General features: G+C 33.2%; 2 protein-coding genes and 1 non-coding gene across 3 annotated transcripts; 2 read left to right on the forward strand and 1 right to left on the reverse strand.

Moving 5' to 3' along the window:
• The first annotated feature begins 543 nt into the window (after positions 1-543).
• Positions 544-1,930, forward strand: LOC107892727 (uncharacterized). Its single transcript, XM_016817780.1, has 3 exons — positions 544-644; positions 1,027-1,171; positions 1,781-1,930. Exons 1-3 carry the CDS (start codon positions 544-546, stop codon positions 1,928-1,930), a joined length of 396 nt encoding a protein of 131 aa, XP_016673269.1.
• Positions 1,931-6,625: 4,695 nt separating this feature from the next.
• Positions 6,626-6,732, reverse strand: LOC121221448 (small nucleolar RNA R71). The gene has a single exon (XR_005918839.1). It is a non-coding gene; the product is annotated as a small nucleolar RNA R71 (small nucleolar RNA).
• A 7,743-nt stretch (positions 6,733-14,475) lies between these two features.
• On the forward strand, positions 14,476-15,961 carry LOC107892148 (probable ribosome biogenesis protein RLP24). Its single transcript, XM_016817142.2, has 4 exons — positions 14,476-14,592; positions 15,022-15,135; positions 15,236-15,372; positions 15,465-15,961. The coding sequence occupies exons 1-4, from the start codon at positions 14,512-14,514 to the stop codon at positions 15,637-15,639; spliced, it is 507 nt and encodes a 168-aa protein (XP_016672631.2). The 5' UTR covers positions 14,476-14,511; the 3' UTR covers positions 15,640-15,961.
• The last annotated feature ends 769 nt before the right edge of the window (positions 15,962-16,730 follow it).

The raw sequence follows: 16,730 nt of genomic DNA on the forward strand, positions 1-16,730 counted from the left end.
CTATGTGTAGTTTCTTTGCTAGAAAGAAATAATATCAATGGTGGGAGACTTTGATTAATGTAACCCCGAGGAGTTGATAGGCTGGGATTACTTTTTGGAAAAAATTTAGAGAAAAACATGTGAATCAAATCTATGTGGAACAAATGAATAAGGAATTTATGTATCTTAAGCACGGAAAAATGTCCATGATGGAGTATAAACGTGAGATGTGTGAAAATTTTTAATAGGGCTTAAGAGATGAGATTCACGCAGTAGTGGCGGCCTCAGAGTGTCAAAGCTTAGTAGCCATGACAGCTAAGGCTCATAAAATGGAAACAATTGTTCGAGATATGAGAATAAGCTTTGAAAGAGAAAGAATGAAGCGCGGAATGTCTAATCCTCCACCTCCATCAAATTTTAAAAAGCTAAGAGGTAAGAATTTTTCTTCATCAAAGAGGGATTCAGAACCTATGAGTTTCCGGTATGATGGAAATAGTAGGCAAACTACTTCGATGGCAAGTTCAGGTGTATCTAGAATAAAGAGAAATTCTAATTGTGAGCACTATGGAAGAAATCAAGAAGGGGAATACTAGAGGCGTTGTGGAGCTTACTTTGGATGTGGATATTTGGACCATCAGATTAGAGATTGTCTTTTCAAGGTTGAGGTGAGTACATAACAATCTGTTCCTAGGCCCAAAAAATTTTAATAGGAAGCAAGATATGGTGTAGCAGTAAAGTTTGGATCGGTTCAGGGGACTCTAAGGAAAAGCTACACCAAGCCTAGCTCTGGAGTATCCACCAAAGCATATGTAATGAAGGCTAAAGAAGATGATAATTTTCCAAAAGTCATAATGGGTAAATTTTATTTCCTTGAAAACAATATTTATGCATTAATAGATCTCGGGTCAACCCATTCTTATATCTATACTAAATTCGTAGAGGGATTGAGTCTTGATGTTGTCTATTTTGAGACCAATGTGTTAGTAACTAATCCTCTGGGAAAAATATTATGGTTAATAAGATGATTAACTACTTGTTGGTTTTCAGAAAGTACACTTTCTTATCGAACTTGTTATTGTTAAATTTCCATGAGTTTGATGCTATTCTAGGGCTAGACTGGTTAACCAGGCACAATGCTATAGTAGATTGCCATGCTAAGGGTGTGCATTGGTTAATTGTAGAGGGCAAAGAAGTAATGATGTCTAGCATTTAGACCAGTTTGGCGAGTAGGATAATTTCTCCGGTATCCACCAGAAAATTGTTGGTTAAGGGTGCAGATGCTTACTTAGCATACATTATGGATTCATCTGAATTAAGAAAGGATATTAGCCAAGTTCCAATTGTAAGAAAATTTTCAAATGTGTTTCTAGTAGAGCTTCTAGGAATGCCACCAATTAGAGAGGTAGAGTATTCAAATGAATTAGAGCCTAGGGCAGTGCCGATCTCCTGTACTCCTTATAGAATGGCATCGCTAGAATTGAAAGAGGTTAAGACACAGTTTTAAGATCTGTTAGAAAAGGGATTTATATGCCCAAGTGTTTCACCATAGGGTGCACCAATTCTGTTTGTAAATAAGAAAAATGAGACATTTCTCTTGTGTATTGATTATCGCCAATTGAATAAGGTAACTATGAAGAATAAATATCTACTACCTCGAACTAAAGATTTGTTTGATTTGTTGAGTGGAGCTACAATTCTTTTCGAAGATTGATTTGTGTTTTGGTTACTATTAAGTGAAGATAAGAGGTATGATTTTCTGAAGACTGCATTTTGCCCATGGTATGACTATTATGAATTCTAGGTGATGCCTTTTGGCTTAATGAATGTGAATCCAGTCTTCAAGGATTTGATGAACATAGTGTTTCAACATTTTTTGGATCAGTTTGTGGCTGTCTTCATTAATGACATTCTAGTATACTCGAGAAATGTGGTTGATCATGAGGAGAACTGAAGGTATAGAGCCCTTAGTGCAAGCTATGATTAGTGCTTTTCATCGAGCTGCTAGTGCCAACATTGCACCGATGAATTATGGATTGCCTCTGGAGAGTTCGAGGAGCTGATCCTACAAAAGCTGAGTATTGGCTTGAGGTTATTGAGAAAATCCTTAAGCAGATGGTATGTTTTGACCAAGAGAATTTAGGATGCACTGTGTCATTACTCATCGACAAAGCTGATCACTATTGAAATACCATGAAGCAAGGAACTGCTACGGACTAGTTGTCATGGGAATTTTTCTTGGGAACTTTCAAGAAAAAGTTCATGGGAGAGCAATATTTGGAAGCTCGCAAGTGCAAGTTTATCAATCTGTTACTAGGCGAGCTATTAGTGGCTAAGTATGAGGCAAAATTTGTACGTCTGAGTTAGTACACATCAAATATTGTCTCGCAAGGGACGGATCATTGTCAAAGGTTTCATTTTGGTTTGCATCGTGATATCATACTATACCTTGTAACTCATTATGCTTTGAAATTTGACGAGTTGGTTGACAAAGACGAAGATGTTGAGGAGATTAAGGCTCCATGAACTGAAACTAGAGCTGGGAAGCAAGTATTTGGGCGAGTGTCTAAGAGGGATTACTACTCGTGAAATTTTGGTAGGAATGTTAAGCAAAGCTTTAGGTCAGATCGCCCGTGATAGAGGAGCCACAACCAGGATAGAAAGAAGGGTACGCGCATGTCTACGAGCTTGCCTTATTGCGACCACTGTGAGTGAAGACATCCTAGGGAATCTCGAAAGATGACTAGAGGCCTCGTATGAGTTTATACCATACGGGAACCTCATGAGCAAGGTGCCATTGATGTCATTATAGGTATCTTCACTGTGCAAACTATTCCCTTTTTTTTCCTTAACAGACTCTTATTCTACATTGTAATGCCTCACCTGACTCGAGTCATCAGGTTTGAATCTCGGGTGTCACAAAACAAAACTTAATCATGTAACAAAAATATTTTAAAAATTTTTACTTCTTTAAAACATGTTCTATGGCATTTCAATTGAAAAACTTCTTATGTGAAAACAAGGGAAGTATCTTACAATAGTTTGTTATAGAAATCTTGATACTAATCCTTACAAAATAGAAGTTTATCAAAAATAGACTTGAAAGGTCATATTCCTAGACTATGCCACAATTCCAATATATGATTAATAGTTCGCTTCAGCACAAACTTGGTGCTCCTGGCATTGTCCCATCAGGCGAAGTCTCTTCTCAAAAACTTGAAAAGAAATAATCAATTTTGTAAGTACAAGAGTACTTAGTGACCTCATTAATGATACCTTGATGGATTCAGATGATACCATACAGTTTTATCATTCCCGTATATGCCAGTTATCATACATTTATCATACTTAATCATTCATATCTAGTTACCTGAGGAATCCTTACCATAGTTTCATAAATTTCTTGTCCCATGATACTTTCTTAATAGAACATACCCTCAGAAAACACTTCAAACAATCCATGCCTCAACCCATACTCTTAATTTTCACTGACCTTTATTATGGGTGGATACTCATATATGTTTGGCGAATACTTATGCAGAATTTAATACCATCAATTCACACCCAGACAACCCCTAATTTAGTACCACATATATTCATACTAATAAATCATTGTATAAACCATTCAATTGCACTCCACATCATTCTATATCATAATCCTATAGTTCAAGATAACATTAACTCAAAATCAAAATAATTTTAGAAGAAGATACAATACCACTCACGTTTCATGCTTGCAGGTCAAAATGACGAATACCCTTCTTAACATACGTACATACATCTCTTTTCACGAAAACCCTTGAAACTTATTTGCTCTTAACTTGAAACATATCGACACCATATCTTAGTCTTACTTATTATAGAACTAAATAATTTACTCAAATCTTACAATAGAGACAAACATTCAGATTCATATCTTACCAGACATCCCTGACAATTTACGCCACACAGGCAATAATATAGAGTACACCAAAAATGCAGTTCTTAGTTGTCGTGTTTACGATATGGATTTGCCTAAACTCACATTACATAAGGTTTTCCCATCATTGCTATGGGACATATAGAAAACCCCATTGGGTAATTATAATTCATTAGTTCCTTTTCAAATGGTGCCTTGGCAATGGACTTTTTCTTCAGAGTTTCATATCAGACTTCGTGCTTTCTGTCCCAACATACTTCATCAGATACCACTGTGGTGACCAGATACAAACTCACTTTACAGACTCTTTAGGAACTAAAACAATCTAGGCCAACACTTTAACTCCCCAACGTACACCTTAAAGAACACACATCTCATAGTATACATTCTAGACATATGTATTTAGCCATACTTCAACATCACAGTAGTCATACAATAGCCATCACATATTTTGAACTTATGATATTCCATACAAATTATACATACTATCCTTAGCAGACATTCATACACTCACAAGTATTCTCAACTAATCACTCATATATTAGCATACATATCTGGTAACACTTGAAAAGAGTTATACTTCAAGCCTCTAGATTGAATTAATTATTTGTAATTAAGTAAATATGTTTGCATTTTTAGATATTTTTAGAACATTGCACAACAAAGCTTGGATTGTGCTATAAATGTTATTATTTGTAACTTTTATTATTGGGGAAGAAAGGTGCTGGTTATGGTTGGTAGCAGGTGCAGGATGAAGAAGAGAAGAGAAAAAAAGAGTAGGAAAATGAAAGAAGTGAAATACTGCGAAGGAAAAATTTTGGTTAGATTGCCAACAAATGCCATGGAAATTTCAGGAAGATGATGTAGCACTCAGTCCACGTCACTCTCAGCTAACTGGACTTGTACCAGATAAACCACCCTAAAAAAGAGGAAGCAAAAGGTGTATGCTAAGAGAGATGGCCTACCATATAAAGAAGAAAAGAGAAAAAAGAAAAAAATCTAAGGAAGAGAGAGAAGATTTAGAAAATAGTTTTTTTCTCTCTGCATCAAGTTCTCATGAAAAATCTCAGAGAAAGAGAGGAGAGGGTAACAGCTTATAGAGCAGAAGAATTACAGACGCAAGGAAGGGCAAGAGAAATATGCCCTAGGTTTTACTTCAAATCTTATTATTAGAGTGAAAGCTAAAGTAGCGAAACCTTCCTGCTGCTCTGCCTTTATTTTCTTATTTAAACTTTGTGGTTTATAAACTTAAATGACGAAGTTGAATTATTTTGTTTTGGATTTGAATGTTCAAACCATGAGCGAAATCTCATTGGGTCGGAATTATTTGGTGAATTTTTGTTATCTTTAATGCCCATGGTTTGATTCTGCGTAGAGTACTGCTTCATTTGATTTGTGATTATTTTAAATGCATGCATGAAAGCTCTAGACATAGATCACTGTATGGTATGTTATTAGATCTGATTTAATTCTAGAAAGATTAAATAGATTGGATTATTATCGACTGATACGGGTAAGTATCTGAAAGAATATTTACAACACTTTAGACGTAGAAGTTGTCATTTGTACAGGGAAAGGAAGAACAATCTAGATATCATTCTTGAGTTCTGTAGACATATAAAAACTCAGAATGATAGCTCAAAGTCTGGCTTTCAAAAGAAGCAGACTGTAGTAGTGAGTCCTTGAGTAGTAAAAGGTCAAGATTTTTCCATGGCATTATTCTGATATAAAAATAAGCTTGGGTAATTCTAACATTTATCGTTCAACATTACAAACTCATTCCCACTTATTCTTTGAGAATTGCCACAACATTTTAATTGCCCTAGCATATTTTCATTCATAATTGATTTTATTAATCCATTCATTAAATTTATTTATCAATTTCTCATCTTTTTATTTTGCACAATGTAATTAGTCAATTTCATAGTAATAGCATAACTAATTATTTTAATCAATTTTGGTATCTGTGGAGACGATACTCACTCATCACTTTATTACTTGATTCGACGTGTATACTTGCACATTCGCATTATAAATTCATATGCGACAAATTTTTGGCGCCATTATCGGGGATCAACAATTTCAGTGAACAATTTGGTGTGTTATTACCTCTTTAATTTTATTAGTTTAGCTTAATATGTTGTTTTGATTTTTTTTGTTTTTTAGGATTTTTTGTTGGTGCATGAGTAGAGATATTTCAGCAATTGAAGAGTATTCTTTTGATCCAAAATTGAGAGAACCTTGAGAATGAAAAGAAAATAATTGTGAGAAATGGAAAGAATTAGAAATGATCAGGTTAGAGAAGAGTCATTACATCAGGAAGGAAGGGATGCTAATATTCCTCGAGTAATAGATGACAGAGGTAGACCCATTAGAGAACATGTAGTGCCGATTTTAAAGGATCTGAATCCAGGAATTGTCATGCCATATATTTAGGCTCAACATTTCGAGTTAAAGCCGGTGATGTTTCAAATGTTACAAACTGTAGGGCAGTTTAGTGTATTGCCTACTGAGGATCCACGGTTGCACTTAAAACTCTTTTTGGAAGTCTGCGATTCATTCATGCAGCAGGATGTTCTTGAAGATACCTTAAAACGAAAGTTATTCCCTTATTCATTGCGAGATCATGCCAGAGCATGGTTAAATGCATTGACGTTGGGTACGGTGGCATCTTGGAATGAACTTTGTTAGAGGTTTCTGTTAAGATATAATCCTCTGAACATGAATGCTAAACTGAGGAATGGTATTACGTAATTTTGGCAATCTAAGGATGAAACGTTATATGAAGCATAGGAGTGATTCAAGGAGTTAATTAGAAAATTCCTGATGCATGGTTTTCAACATTGGACACAAATGGAAATGTTTTAAAATGGATTGAATGCGCATACAAGGGTGGTGGTTGACACATCTGCCAATAGGACTTTGCTTGATAAATCATATAATGAGGCATATAAAATTCTTGAGAGGATAGGAAACAACGATTATCAATACCCTACTACTAGAGTAGGGACTGGCAGAGGAGTTTCTGGAGCAATGGAACTTGATGCGATCACTTTCCTAACAACCCAGGTATCATCTTGAACAAATATGATTAAAACATTAGAAAGACCACTTGCAGTGCAGGAAATAAAACCAGCCAAGTTAGCATGTGCTTATTGTGGAAAAGATCATGTTTTTGATAAATGCCAATTGGATCTAACCTTAGTTTATTATATAAGAAATTTTAATTACAACAACAACAACCTATATTCCAACAGATATAAACCATGGTGAAATCAATATCCCAACTTTAGTTGGAGTAATCTAGGGGTGAGAAATTCCAATAATGCTATTCGATAAAATATTACGGGTGCACCACCTGGGTACAATCAACTCATGCCACGGTAAAATGCTCCACAAAATTCAGCTTCGAGTTCTTCATCGATGGAAGACCTATTGAAGGAATATGTGGCTAAGAATGATGATATCATTCAAAGTCAAGCTGCATCTTGAAAAGCTTTATAGAATCAAGTAGGGCAAATTGTGAAAGCATTAAGCTTAAGACTACAAGGAGCACTGCCAAGTGATATTGAAAATTCGCGATCTCAGGGAAAGGAACAATGTAAAGCCGTTACACTCAGAAGTGGTACGCAACTATCAAGAGTTGTTAATGACACCACTATTTAAGAACATAGTTCAGATTTCACAAATAAGAAGAATTCAGAATCGATAGCAGAGTAGGCTACAAAAGAAATGAGTAACCAGAAAAATGTTGAACCAAATTCATCTTGTGTTGCCAATAAAAATACCATGGAAAAACAACCTCAAAAAATTAAAGGAAAGCCACCGCAACCTTTTCCTTAGCCTTTCCAAAAATCTAAGCAATATTTTCAATTCAAGAAATTCTTGAATGTCCTGAAGCAATTACATATCAACATACCGTTGGTGGAAGCATTGAAACAAATGTTCAACTATGTGAAATTGATGAAAGGTATCTAATCAAAGAAGAGAATGTTAGGGGAGTTCGAAACCGTTGCTCTCACGGAAGGATGCACAACAATGCTGAGAAACAAATTACAACCAAATCTGAAGGATCCTCCTATGTTGGAATAGAAGCCTTTGCCAACACATCTGAAGTATGCTTTCTTGGGAGATAACATCCATTGCTAGTAATTATTTATATTGCATTGACATTAGGTCAAGAAGCTCAATCATTGAATGTTTTAAAGAAATCTAAGAAAACATTATAATGGATGCTTGCGGATATCAAAGGAATCAGTCTAGCAATTTGCATGCATAAGATATTACTAGAGAATTGCCATTGCAAATCTATCGAGCGAGCACGTATATGCATTCAAAAGTATCGAAGTACAAACAGGGGCGCATATGTGCATTCAGGGGTACCGAAGTACAAATAGGGGCACATATGTGCATTCAAGGGTATCGAAGTACAAACAGGGGCACGATGTGCATTCAGGGGTACCGAAGTACAAACAGGGGCACGTATGTGCATTCAGAGGGTACTGAAGTACAAACAGCAGCATGTATGTGCATTTAGGGGTACCGAAGTATAAACAGGGGCACGTGTGTGCATTCAGGGGTATCGAAGTAGAAAAAGGGGCACGTATGTGCATTCAAGCAATAATTATATTTAAACAGATTAACTAAAGAACAATGATATTAAATTTCAAGTAGACTTTCATTTACATATTGAAATGCTACGAACTTGCCTATGATTTAATTTCAGTCAACACACAAGGATTATTCTGTAATTTTCCCCTTTCCTTAGTTATTGTCTTTTTTATTCAAGTCTTAATCTATATAATAATTAAATTCAATTTATTAATCTGATACACATTTCACATTCGTTTCAATGCATATGACCTTTAACCTTTTATTAATCACACATTTTCACTAAACTTTTACATTTTTCACAATTTAGTCCCTATACCCAAAATTTTCCAATTTAACAAATTTTTACAACTTCCCAAAGCTAATCGAATATCCTTCCAAGCTAGGGCAACCCACAATTAATCATTAATTACTCAATTTCCATGAAATTTTAAGTATTTTGTCTATTTACTCCATTTTCTAAAAATATCAAAGAAACTAATTAGTAAACTAATCCAAATAAATAGCTAACACTTCATCTCCATCAATTGACATCTAAAATAACAAGCATTCATCAATGGAAATATCTAAAATATTTAACAGTTTCAAAAACGAAGCTATGGGTTAGTTGAACCTAGTTGCAACGATCTCAAAAACATAGAAATTACTAAAAATGGGTAACAAATTCTTACAATGCAAGGGTTACAAGCTAGCCGAAACTCCAAACCCTTCAATGGTGTTTTATAACTCAACTTTTGATCGAAAAATCCACTAAGGAAGAAGATGAATGTTTTATTTTATTTGTTTTTTATGATAAATTTATTAAATTACATATTTACCCTTTAATTAAACATATATTTTAGCTAAATTCTATCTTTAAACCATCCATATTAAACAAGAATAGTATAATTTCCAATTAACTCATTCCACGTATAGGATTTACACCACTTAATCACTATAATTCAATTATAACTAGATTTTTACATCTATTACAATTTAATCCTTTTTATTAAAGTAACTAGGTAAACATTAAAATTTTTTCACCAAAATTTAATACGAATCTAATGTAATTATATAATCATTAATTAAACAATTAAACAGGACTTGACCAATCAAAATTTGTGGTCCCGAAACCATTGTTTCGTTACCACGAAAAAATAGGATATTACAACTATTCCCTCTAAAGGAATTTTTGTCCTCGAAAATCTTACCAAAGAAAAGATTTGGATAGTGGGACTTCCACTACACCAAAACAGGCTTTTAGCAGCATTTTTAGTGGCGTTTGGGTAAAAAACGCCGCTAAAAATCGAGCATTAGCGGCGCTTTAAATAAAACGCCGCTAAAGATCGACCTTTCGGGGCTTTAGAGGCGTTTTTATAAAAGCGCTGCTAATGCTCTGGTCTTTAGCGGCGTTTTTGGAGAAGCGCCGCTAATGCTCAGGGCTTTAGCGGCATTTTTGGAGAAGCGCCGCTAATGCTCTGGTCTTTAGCGGCGTTTCTGGGAAAGCGCCGCTAAAGCTCAGGTCTTTAGCGGCGTTTTTGGAAAAGCGCCGCTAATGCTCTGGTCTTTAGCGGCGTTTTTGGAAAAGCGCCGCAAAAACATTTTATTTGTCTAATTACTATTTAATTTGTTTATTTATATTAATTAAAATTCTATTTATTTTTAATTGAATATTTGTTAAAAATGGATAAATTTGAAATAATGACACTTAGAAATAATTTGAAATAAAAAAATAGAAAAATATTTGTTAAAAATGGAAAATTTAAAATACTATATTTTAAAATAATTTTAAAGTTTTTTGGGTACATTACTGAGTGTTTTTTATTTACATATTAAATAATTTCTTATATAATCGTAAGATATAGTATCAATTTTAAAAAATTGAATTAATTATCTCTATAGTTTAAGGTTTTTGGTTTAGGGTATATGATTTAGAGTTTAAGGTTTAGGAGTTACTATTTTAAGGTTTATGGATTATGAGTTTAGGGGTTATGGTTTACAGTTTATGGTTTAAGATTTAGGGTTTAAGGGTTGCGATTTATGGTTTAAGGTTATAGATTAAGGGTTGGGGTTTAAGGTTTAAGGGTTGAGGGTTAAGAGTTAGGGGTTTAGGATTTAGGGTTTAGATTAATTAGTTTTTTAAATTTATATATTAAATAATTTCTTATATAATTGTAAAAGAGATAATATTAAATTGATATATTAAAATTATGATTATAGTTTAAATTCTTTATAAATAATTTATATATTAAATAATTTAATATATTAAAATAATGATTATAGTGTTCTTGGTACATGATTGATTGTTTTTTAATTTATATAATCGTAAAAGAGATAGTATTAATTTTAAAATATTGAATTAATTATGATTATAGTTTAGGGTATATGGTGTAGGGTTTAAAGTTTAAGAGTTATTATTTTAAGGTTTATGGGTTTAAGAATCACGGTTTATGGTTTATTGTTTAAGGGTTGGGATTTAAAGTTTAGGGGTTAGCGGTTTAGGGTTTTAGAGTTATATTTTATGATTTATGGTTTAGGGGTTTAGGGTTTAGATTAATTAGTATTTTTTAATTTATATATTAAATAATTTCTTATATAATTGTGAAAGAGATAATATTAATTTTAATATATTAAAATTATGATTATAGTTTAAATTATTTAAGAGATAATCGATAAACTTTATATATATTAAATGGTTTAGGATTTAAGGTTTATTTGAGATTTGTTAAATGATGAAATTTTATACAATCAATTAATGCTTTTATATTTAAAAATTTTTAATCTAAACCATTTGATATATTTAAATATTAGATTTAAAAAAATAATAAATAAATAAAATCACTTAACTAATAATTTTTAACAAATAAAATAAAAAATTTTAACAAATAAATAAATAAAATCACTAAAAATAAGCATTAGCAGCGCTTTTCAGAAAACGCCACTAAAAATGAGCATTAGTGGCGTTTTTAGAAAAGCGCCGCAAAAAAACTAGGCCCAACGACGTCGTTTTATTAAGTTTTTGAGGCTTTAACGGCGTTTTTGAAAAAGCGCCACAAATGCTCTATTTTTAGTGGCGTTTTTGAAAAAGCGCCACAAATACTAATATTTATTCTAAACCATTTGATATATAAGCAATATCGGCGTTTTTTTTTAAAACGCCACAAAATTTATTTTGCTTAAAAAAAATTGGCGCTGCTTTTTTCCCCAAATTTCCCCCTAAAACCCAAAAACTAAAAAATCCCAAATTCGCGCTGATTTGTTCACAAAATCCCAATCGAAAAAATTTAGAGGAGCAGAACGACGCGCTGCGATTCCTCCCTCTGCGATTCGATTGTTAGCTTCTCCCACTCTATTTTCACACCGGATGCACTGTTCTCAGCTCGTTAAATCTAATGGAAAGCGATTGTTTCTCATCGACACTTTAGCTTTGGTAAATTACAATGATTCCTTCTTTTGTTTTAGAAACTGTACTTTTGTTTGATTTTTGGAATCTTGAAAATATCTAAAGACATGGTGCTTATACTTATAGGTTAGGAGATTAGAGGCGGAAGGTCTGCCTTCGAAGCAAGCCGAGGCAATAACAGCAGCCATGACTGAAATTTTGAATGACAGCTTAGAAAATGTGTCTCTTTCAGTTGTTTCCAATACTACTTGCTCAATTCCTTCCCTTCCATTTCAATGAAAAAGAATTCAACCATGGTTTACCATTCTATTTATTTAGAAAAAAAAAGACAGAGGAAATCAGGTATATTTAATTGTTTAATTTGGGTTACAAACTTTATCTGTTTTTTATATGTTTATCTCACAAATTTTCTTTTATCTGCTTTTTACATGTTTATCTCACAAAGTTCGGTTTATCAATTGTTTTACCTTCACTTTTTTAATGTGTTTCATGTGTTTATCGGCTAATTTTGCTTCTATTTATTATTATTTCCACTGAGAACAAAACTTGAGGGATTCATTTATTATTATTATTATTATTATTATTTGATTCATTGCACTGAGATCTTTGGATGGAAAACAAGTTTAATCAGGGTGGCTTAGTGGTAAGGTTTAATGGTTGCCCGTGAGATTGAATTATTTATGATTAATTCATATATTTTTTTACCAGACATCGTAGCGGGTTGTATGGTAAATATGGAACTGTTGGTTTTCTTTTGGTACATATCTATCGTTATTTAATAAAAATGATGAAATTCAATTCTTATTTTGTTCTTCCCAAACTTTTATCATTTTCTTTTGTAATTGTTCTTCCCAGATTTGTTTATATTCTGATATGTAATTTGGGGTCTTTTACAGGATGCTGAAGAGTGTTGGACACAACTTTTATACACCCTTTCTCAGTCTCTTCGATCAGCTGGTTCTAGGTAGGTTTCTTGTTATTTGTCATTTAGATATACTGAGTTGTACTTACTGGCAAAATTTAAGCAAGTCCATGGTGCCTTTAACAACTGAAACAACTGAAACAGTTTGAAGCTGTTGCTTTTGGTTTATCAAACTTTTTCTTCAAAATTAGGGATCTCTTATTTGGAGCAGTGTTACCTTGCATAGTTCTTTTGCCACTGCAATGCTTCTCTAGCATATATATTTCTAATTTAGCAGCAAACATCTCTTTTAGAAAAAATTCTAATCTCTCGCTGTCTTTTTTTTTTCTTTCTATAGTGAAAATATAGATACTGTAAAGGACCTTATTGGTATTGACCTTGCAAGCAGGTAGATATCTACAGATTTGATAGTCATTTTTTTTCTTTTTAATAATGATGACATTACCTAGTTAGACAATTTATATATGCTGATGCCATTTTCTATAACTGTTGAAGAATTGTTGCTTCTATTCAAATTTTCAAATACCACTAGTGCCGTTCATGTAAGAAATACATGTAAAAGTATATCATCTTTATACCGAGGGAAAAGATAAAGAATTTCAAATTTCAACTAGTCTAAACAAGCAAAACCAGAACATCCTTCTACTTATGCCTACATTGATATAGTTTATGCAGTTTTTAAGTTCAAATCTGTATTCCTTTTTGTCCTAGCCACTGTTCCATGCAGTTTTCGTTACAAATTAATGATTCATCCTTCTGTAGCTTCATTGGCTTCCAAATGAAGAATACTATTTCTAATCGTTAACGCATTTATTGTTAACATGAGTTAATAATATTTCTGTATTTTGGGTGTTTGGTTGATGAGAAAATATAAGAAAATTTGGTAAAAGATTTTTGATGAGAAAAAAATTATAAATTTATAATTGTTAACTAGTAGAAAAAAATTTTATAATTGTTAACTAGTAGATTGAGCTAGGTAATGGTGGTGGTGCTAATTTGCCTGCAATCAAAGAGAAGTTTGGTCAGTACATGGTGAGTAGGTGCTCCACCTTTACGGCGCAAACATGTTTACAATGCATGTAAGAAATAATTTGCTACTCTTTTCCTTATCTTTGTATGTTCTACAGTGTATCTCCTATTTTAATTTCATCTAAAGCTGTCATTTAATTTGCATTATAGAGACCAAATGTTCGATTCTTTTGTTATTATACATTAATGAATAATTGGTTTATTGACTACTCTAAGCTTGTCAGATTGGGATGCAGTGAATAGGATTAATGATTATTTGTTTATATAGGAGGTAGAAGGGATTGTGTGTTGGCTATTGTAGCTGGTTTGCGGTAAGAAATGACTCCTATTTCTATTTTATGGTACCTGGAATGGTTTAATACTTCACTGTCTATAATATTTCACTTGGGTAAAATAATTAGGTGGAATTTCTTTATTAGGGTTTTTATGTCTCGTCTATGCTTGATAATTTCTGACGAATAAACTTGAAAACCTGATGAATTGAATGTACGAAAGTATCATATGCTTCAGGTTATACATGATTCTCTTTTCATGCTAACGTCAACTTATGCAATTTAAGATTGTGATACCCCCTTAAATTTTTCTAATTAGTCTCTTTATGAAATGATTTCTGATATTGTCAATGTTATTTTCTATTTAGGAAATTGTGTTTTTTTAGTTAATTTAAGAAGAATGAGATTAGAGAAGTGCTGGTTTTGTTCCTCCACTGTATATCCGGGGCATGGTATTCAATTTGTTCGCAACGATGCCAAGGTAGGAGTTTCTTTCTTACTTTTACATGTATTCAAAGGTTATATTACTTTACTGCTCTTAAAGGTTCTTCGCTTTTGTTTGTTTCTATTTAGTTATTATCCATATTGGCTTATCATGGTACACATTTGGTTTGATTCTATGGAGTTGGCCTTTGGTTTGTCCAGAAGTCGCCTTTCTGTCTTTCTCATCCATTTTTTAGTTACTCTCGTTGCAGTATTTTTCTTTTTTGTTGCATTTCTCTATGTAGTGGCCTAAAATTTGATACTTGGTATGTGTTTATGCTTGGCAGTGTTCAGATACATGCAGTTTTCAGCAACATTTATGCCAGATTGAGGGCATCAATTAAAATAATTTATAGTACTATGTTCCCTACATGTCATTCGTGCTGTTTGCATTGATTTTAATTTCTGATGGCCCAAACATTTGCAGATTTTCCGTTTCTGTAGATCGAAATGCCACAAGAACTTCAAGATGAAGAGGAATCCCCGTAAAGTAAAATGGACCAAGGCCTATAGGCGTTTGCATGGAAAGGACATGACACATGTGATAGACCTAAGGCATTGATTTTGGACTTTTTATTGCATTATTACAATGCTTATACCAAAACACTGCATGATTTCTATTTCTTTTCTTTTTGCACCAGGATTCAACATTTGAGTTTGAGAGAAAACGTAATAGGCCGGAGAGATATGATAGAAACCTTGCAGAGAATACTCTGAAGGCCATTAAAAAGATTGATAAAATCAGATCAGACAGGGCATCTGACCACATCAAAAACAGGTTGGTTTGTGGTGCTTTCAGTTCCCATTGAAAGATATTATAACATGCACTTTAGTAAATAATAACCCTTCCATTTTAAAATCTTTTTCCAGGCTTAAGACAGGCAAAGTCCAGAGGCAGAAAGAAGCAAGGAAGCAATTGGAGCAGGGCATTCACTTGGTCAAAGCTCCGCATGCACTTGCACAAGATTCATCTCTTTGTCTTCCAAAAATCAAAGTCAATGTGTCCCAAGCACAGACAGAAGAGAATCAGCCCATGGAAGAGTGAAATTGGTTCTGCTGTTCCTCGGCTTGGTATTTTTGTCCACCAAAATCTTATGCATGCAACTCGTGGCTTAAGTTATCAAGAGGTTTTTTATGTTGTGTCTAGCGGTCCAGAATTTTGATTAGCATGTTCAAATGTTATTGTTTTGAGTAGCATATTTTGTAGTCACTAATTATGGAAAAGTCATTAAAAACGGATTACCTTTGTTTTTCCCTTTTAAATGTGGTGTTGAATATCTAGACTGATAATTTCTGGGGATAGTCTAAGAATCTTAAATTTTATAGAAAGCCAATAAAGTGCTTGCTGGACGAAATGTGGTGATTAATTGAATTGCAAGGTCATACATGCCGATAAATTTTTTAATAGCTGATAAATGAGTATGACATCGTGCTCATAAATTTTCTAAGAAGGATGTCTTTAGATGAATGGAATTGTTTGATAGCTTGAGGTTATAAATCTTTGTATTGATTTTTCTCAACAATCTGAAGCCTGTCATACTTAGCAAATTTTTCTGTGAGAATGGGTGTTTAAGAATTGTGAATTGTCTTGAAATATATGCAGTTGTGATGGTTGATATATTATCAAGCATGCAATATATATCACTGTCATGACAGGTTTTTATAGGAAATATTTGAAATCGGTACGAATTTATATTCCTGTTACATGGAAATATATATTTAGCTTTAAAGTTAAAATTTTAATAGAAATTTTAATTTAATTAATATTTTTATCCTTAAAAACAAAACAAAACATAATATAATAATTATCATACAAATAAATATTATTTAATTAAAATATTTTTTCAAAAGCCATGTTTTAGCGGTGTTTGTTAAAAAGCGCCGCTAAAACTCATCTTCATTGTGGCGTTTGTTGTTTAAGCGTCGCTACAGGTCATGGTCTTTAGCGGCATTTTTGGGAAAAGCGTCGCTAAAGGTCAGGGTCTTTAGCGGCGTTTGTCGAAAAAGCGCCGCTAAAGGTCATGGTCTTTAGCGGCGTTTGTGGGAAAAGCGCCGCTAAAGGTCATGGTCTTTAGCGGCGGTTGTGGTAAAAGCGCCGCTAAAGGTCATGGTCTTTAGCGGCGTTTGTGGGAAAGT

The sequence above is a fragment of the Gossypium hirsutum genome, chromosome D09 (genome assembly GCF_007990345.1).
Source record: "Gossypium hirsutum isolate 1008001.06 chromosome D09, Gossypium_hirsutum_v2.1, whole genome shotgun sequence".
Classification (NCBI taxonomy): Eukaryota; Viridiplantae; Streptophyta; class Magnoliopsida; order Malvales; family Malvaceae; genus Gossypium; species Gossypium hirsutum.

What these genes read in the sequence shown, in the direction of transcription:
- LOC107892727 (XM_016817780.1), top strand. Translation starts at nt 544, where the DNA reads ATGGAAGAAATCAAGAAGGGGAATACTAGAGGCGTTGTGGAGCTTACT. An exon ending in ATTGTCTTTTCAAGGTTGAG is followed by an intron (nt 645 to 1,026) that starts GTGAGTACATAA and finishes GTTGGTTTTCAG; the next exon opens with AAAGTACACTTTCTTATCGA. An exon ending in TAATTGTAGAGGGCAAAGAA is followed by an intron (nt 1,172 to 1,780) that starts GTAATGATGTCT and finishes TATGAATTCTAG; the next exon opens with GTGATGCCTTTTGGCTTAAT.
- LOC107892148 (XM_016817142.2), top strand. Translation starts at nt 14,512, where the DNA reads ATGAGATTAGAGAAGTGCTGGTTTTGTTCCTCCACTGTATATCCGGGG. An exon ending in TTGTTCGCAACGATGCCAAG is followed by an intron (nt 14,593 to 15,021) that starts GTAGGAGTTTCT and finishes AAACATTTGCAG; the next exon opens with ATTTTCCGTTTCTGTAGATC. An exon ending in ATGGAAAGGACATGACACAT is followed by an intron (nt 15,136 to 15,235) that starts GTGATAGACCTA and finishes TTTTTGCACCAG; the next exon opens with GATTCAACATTTGAGTTTGA.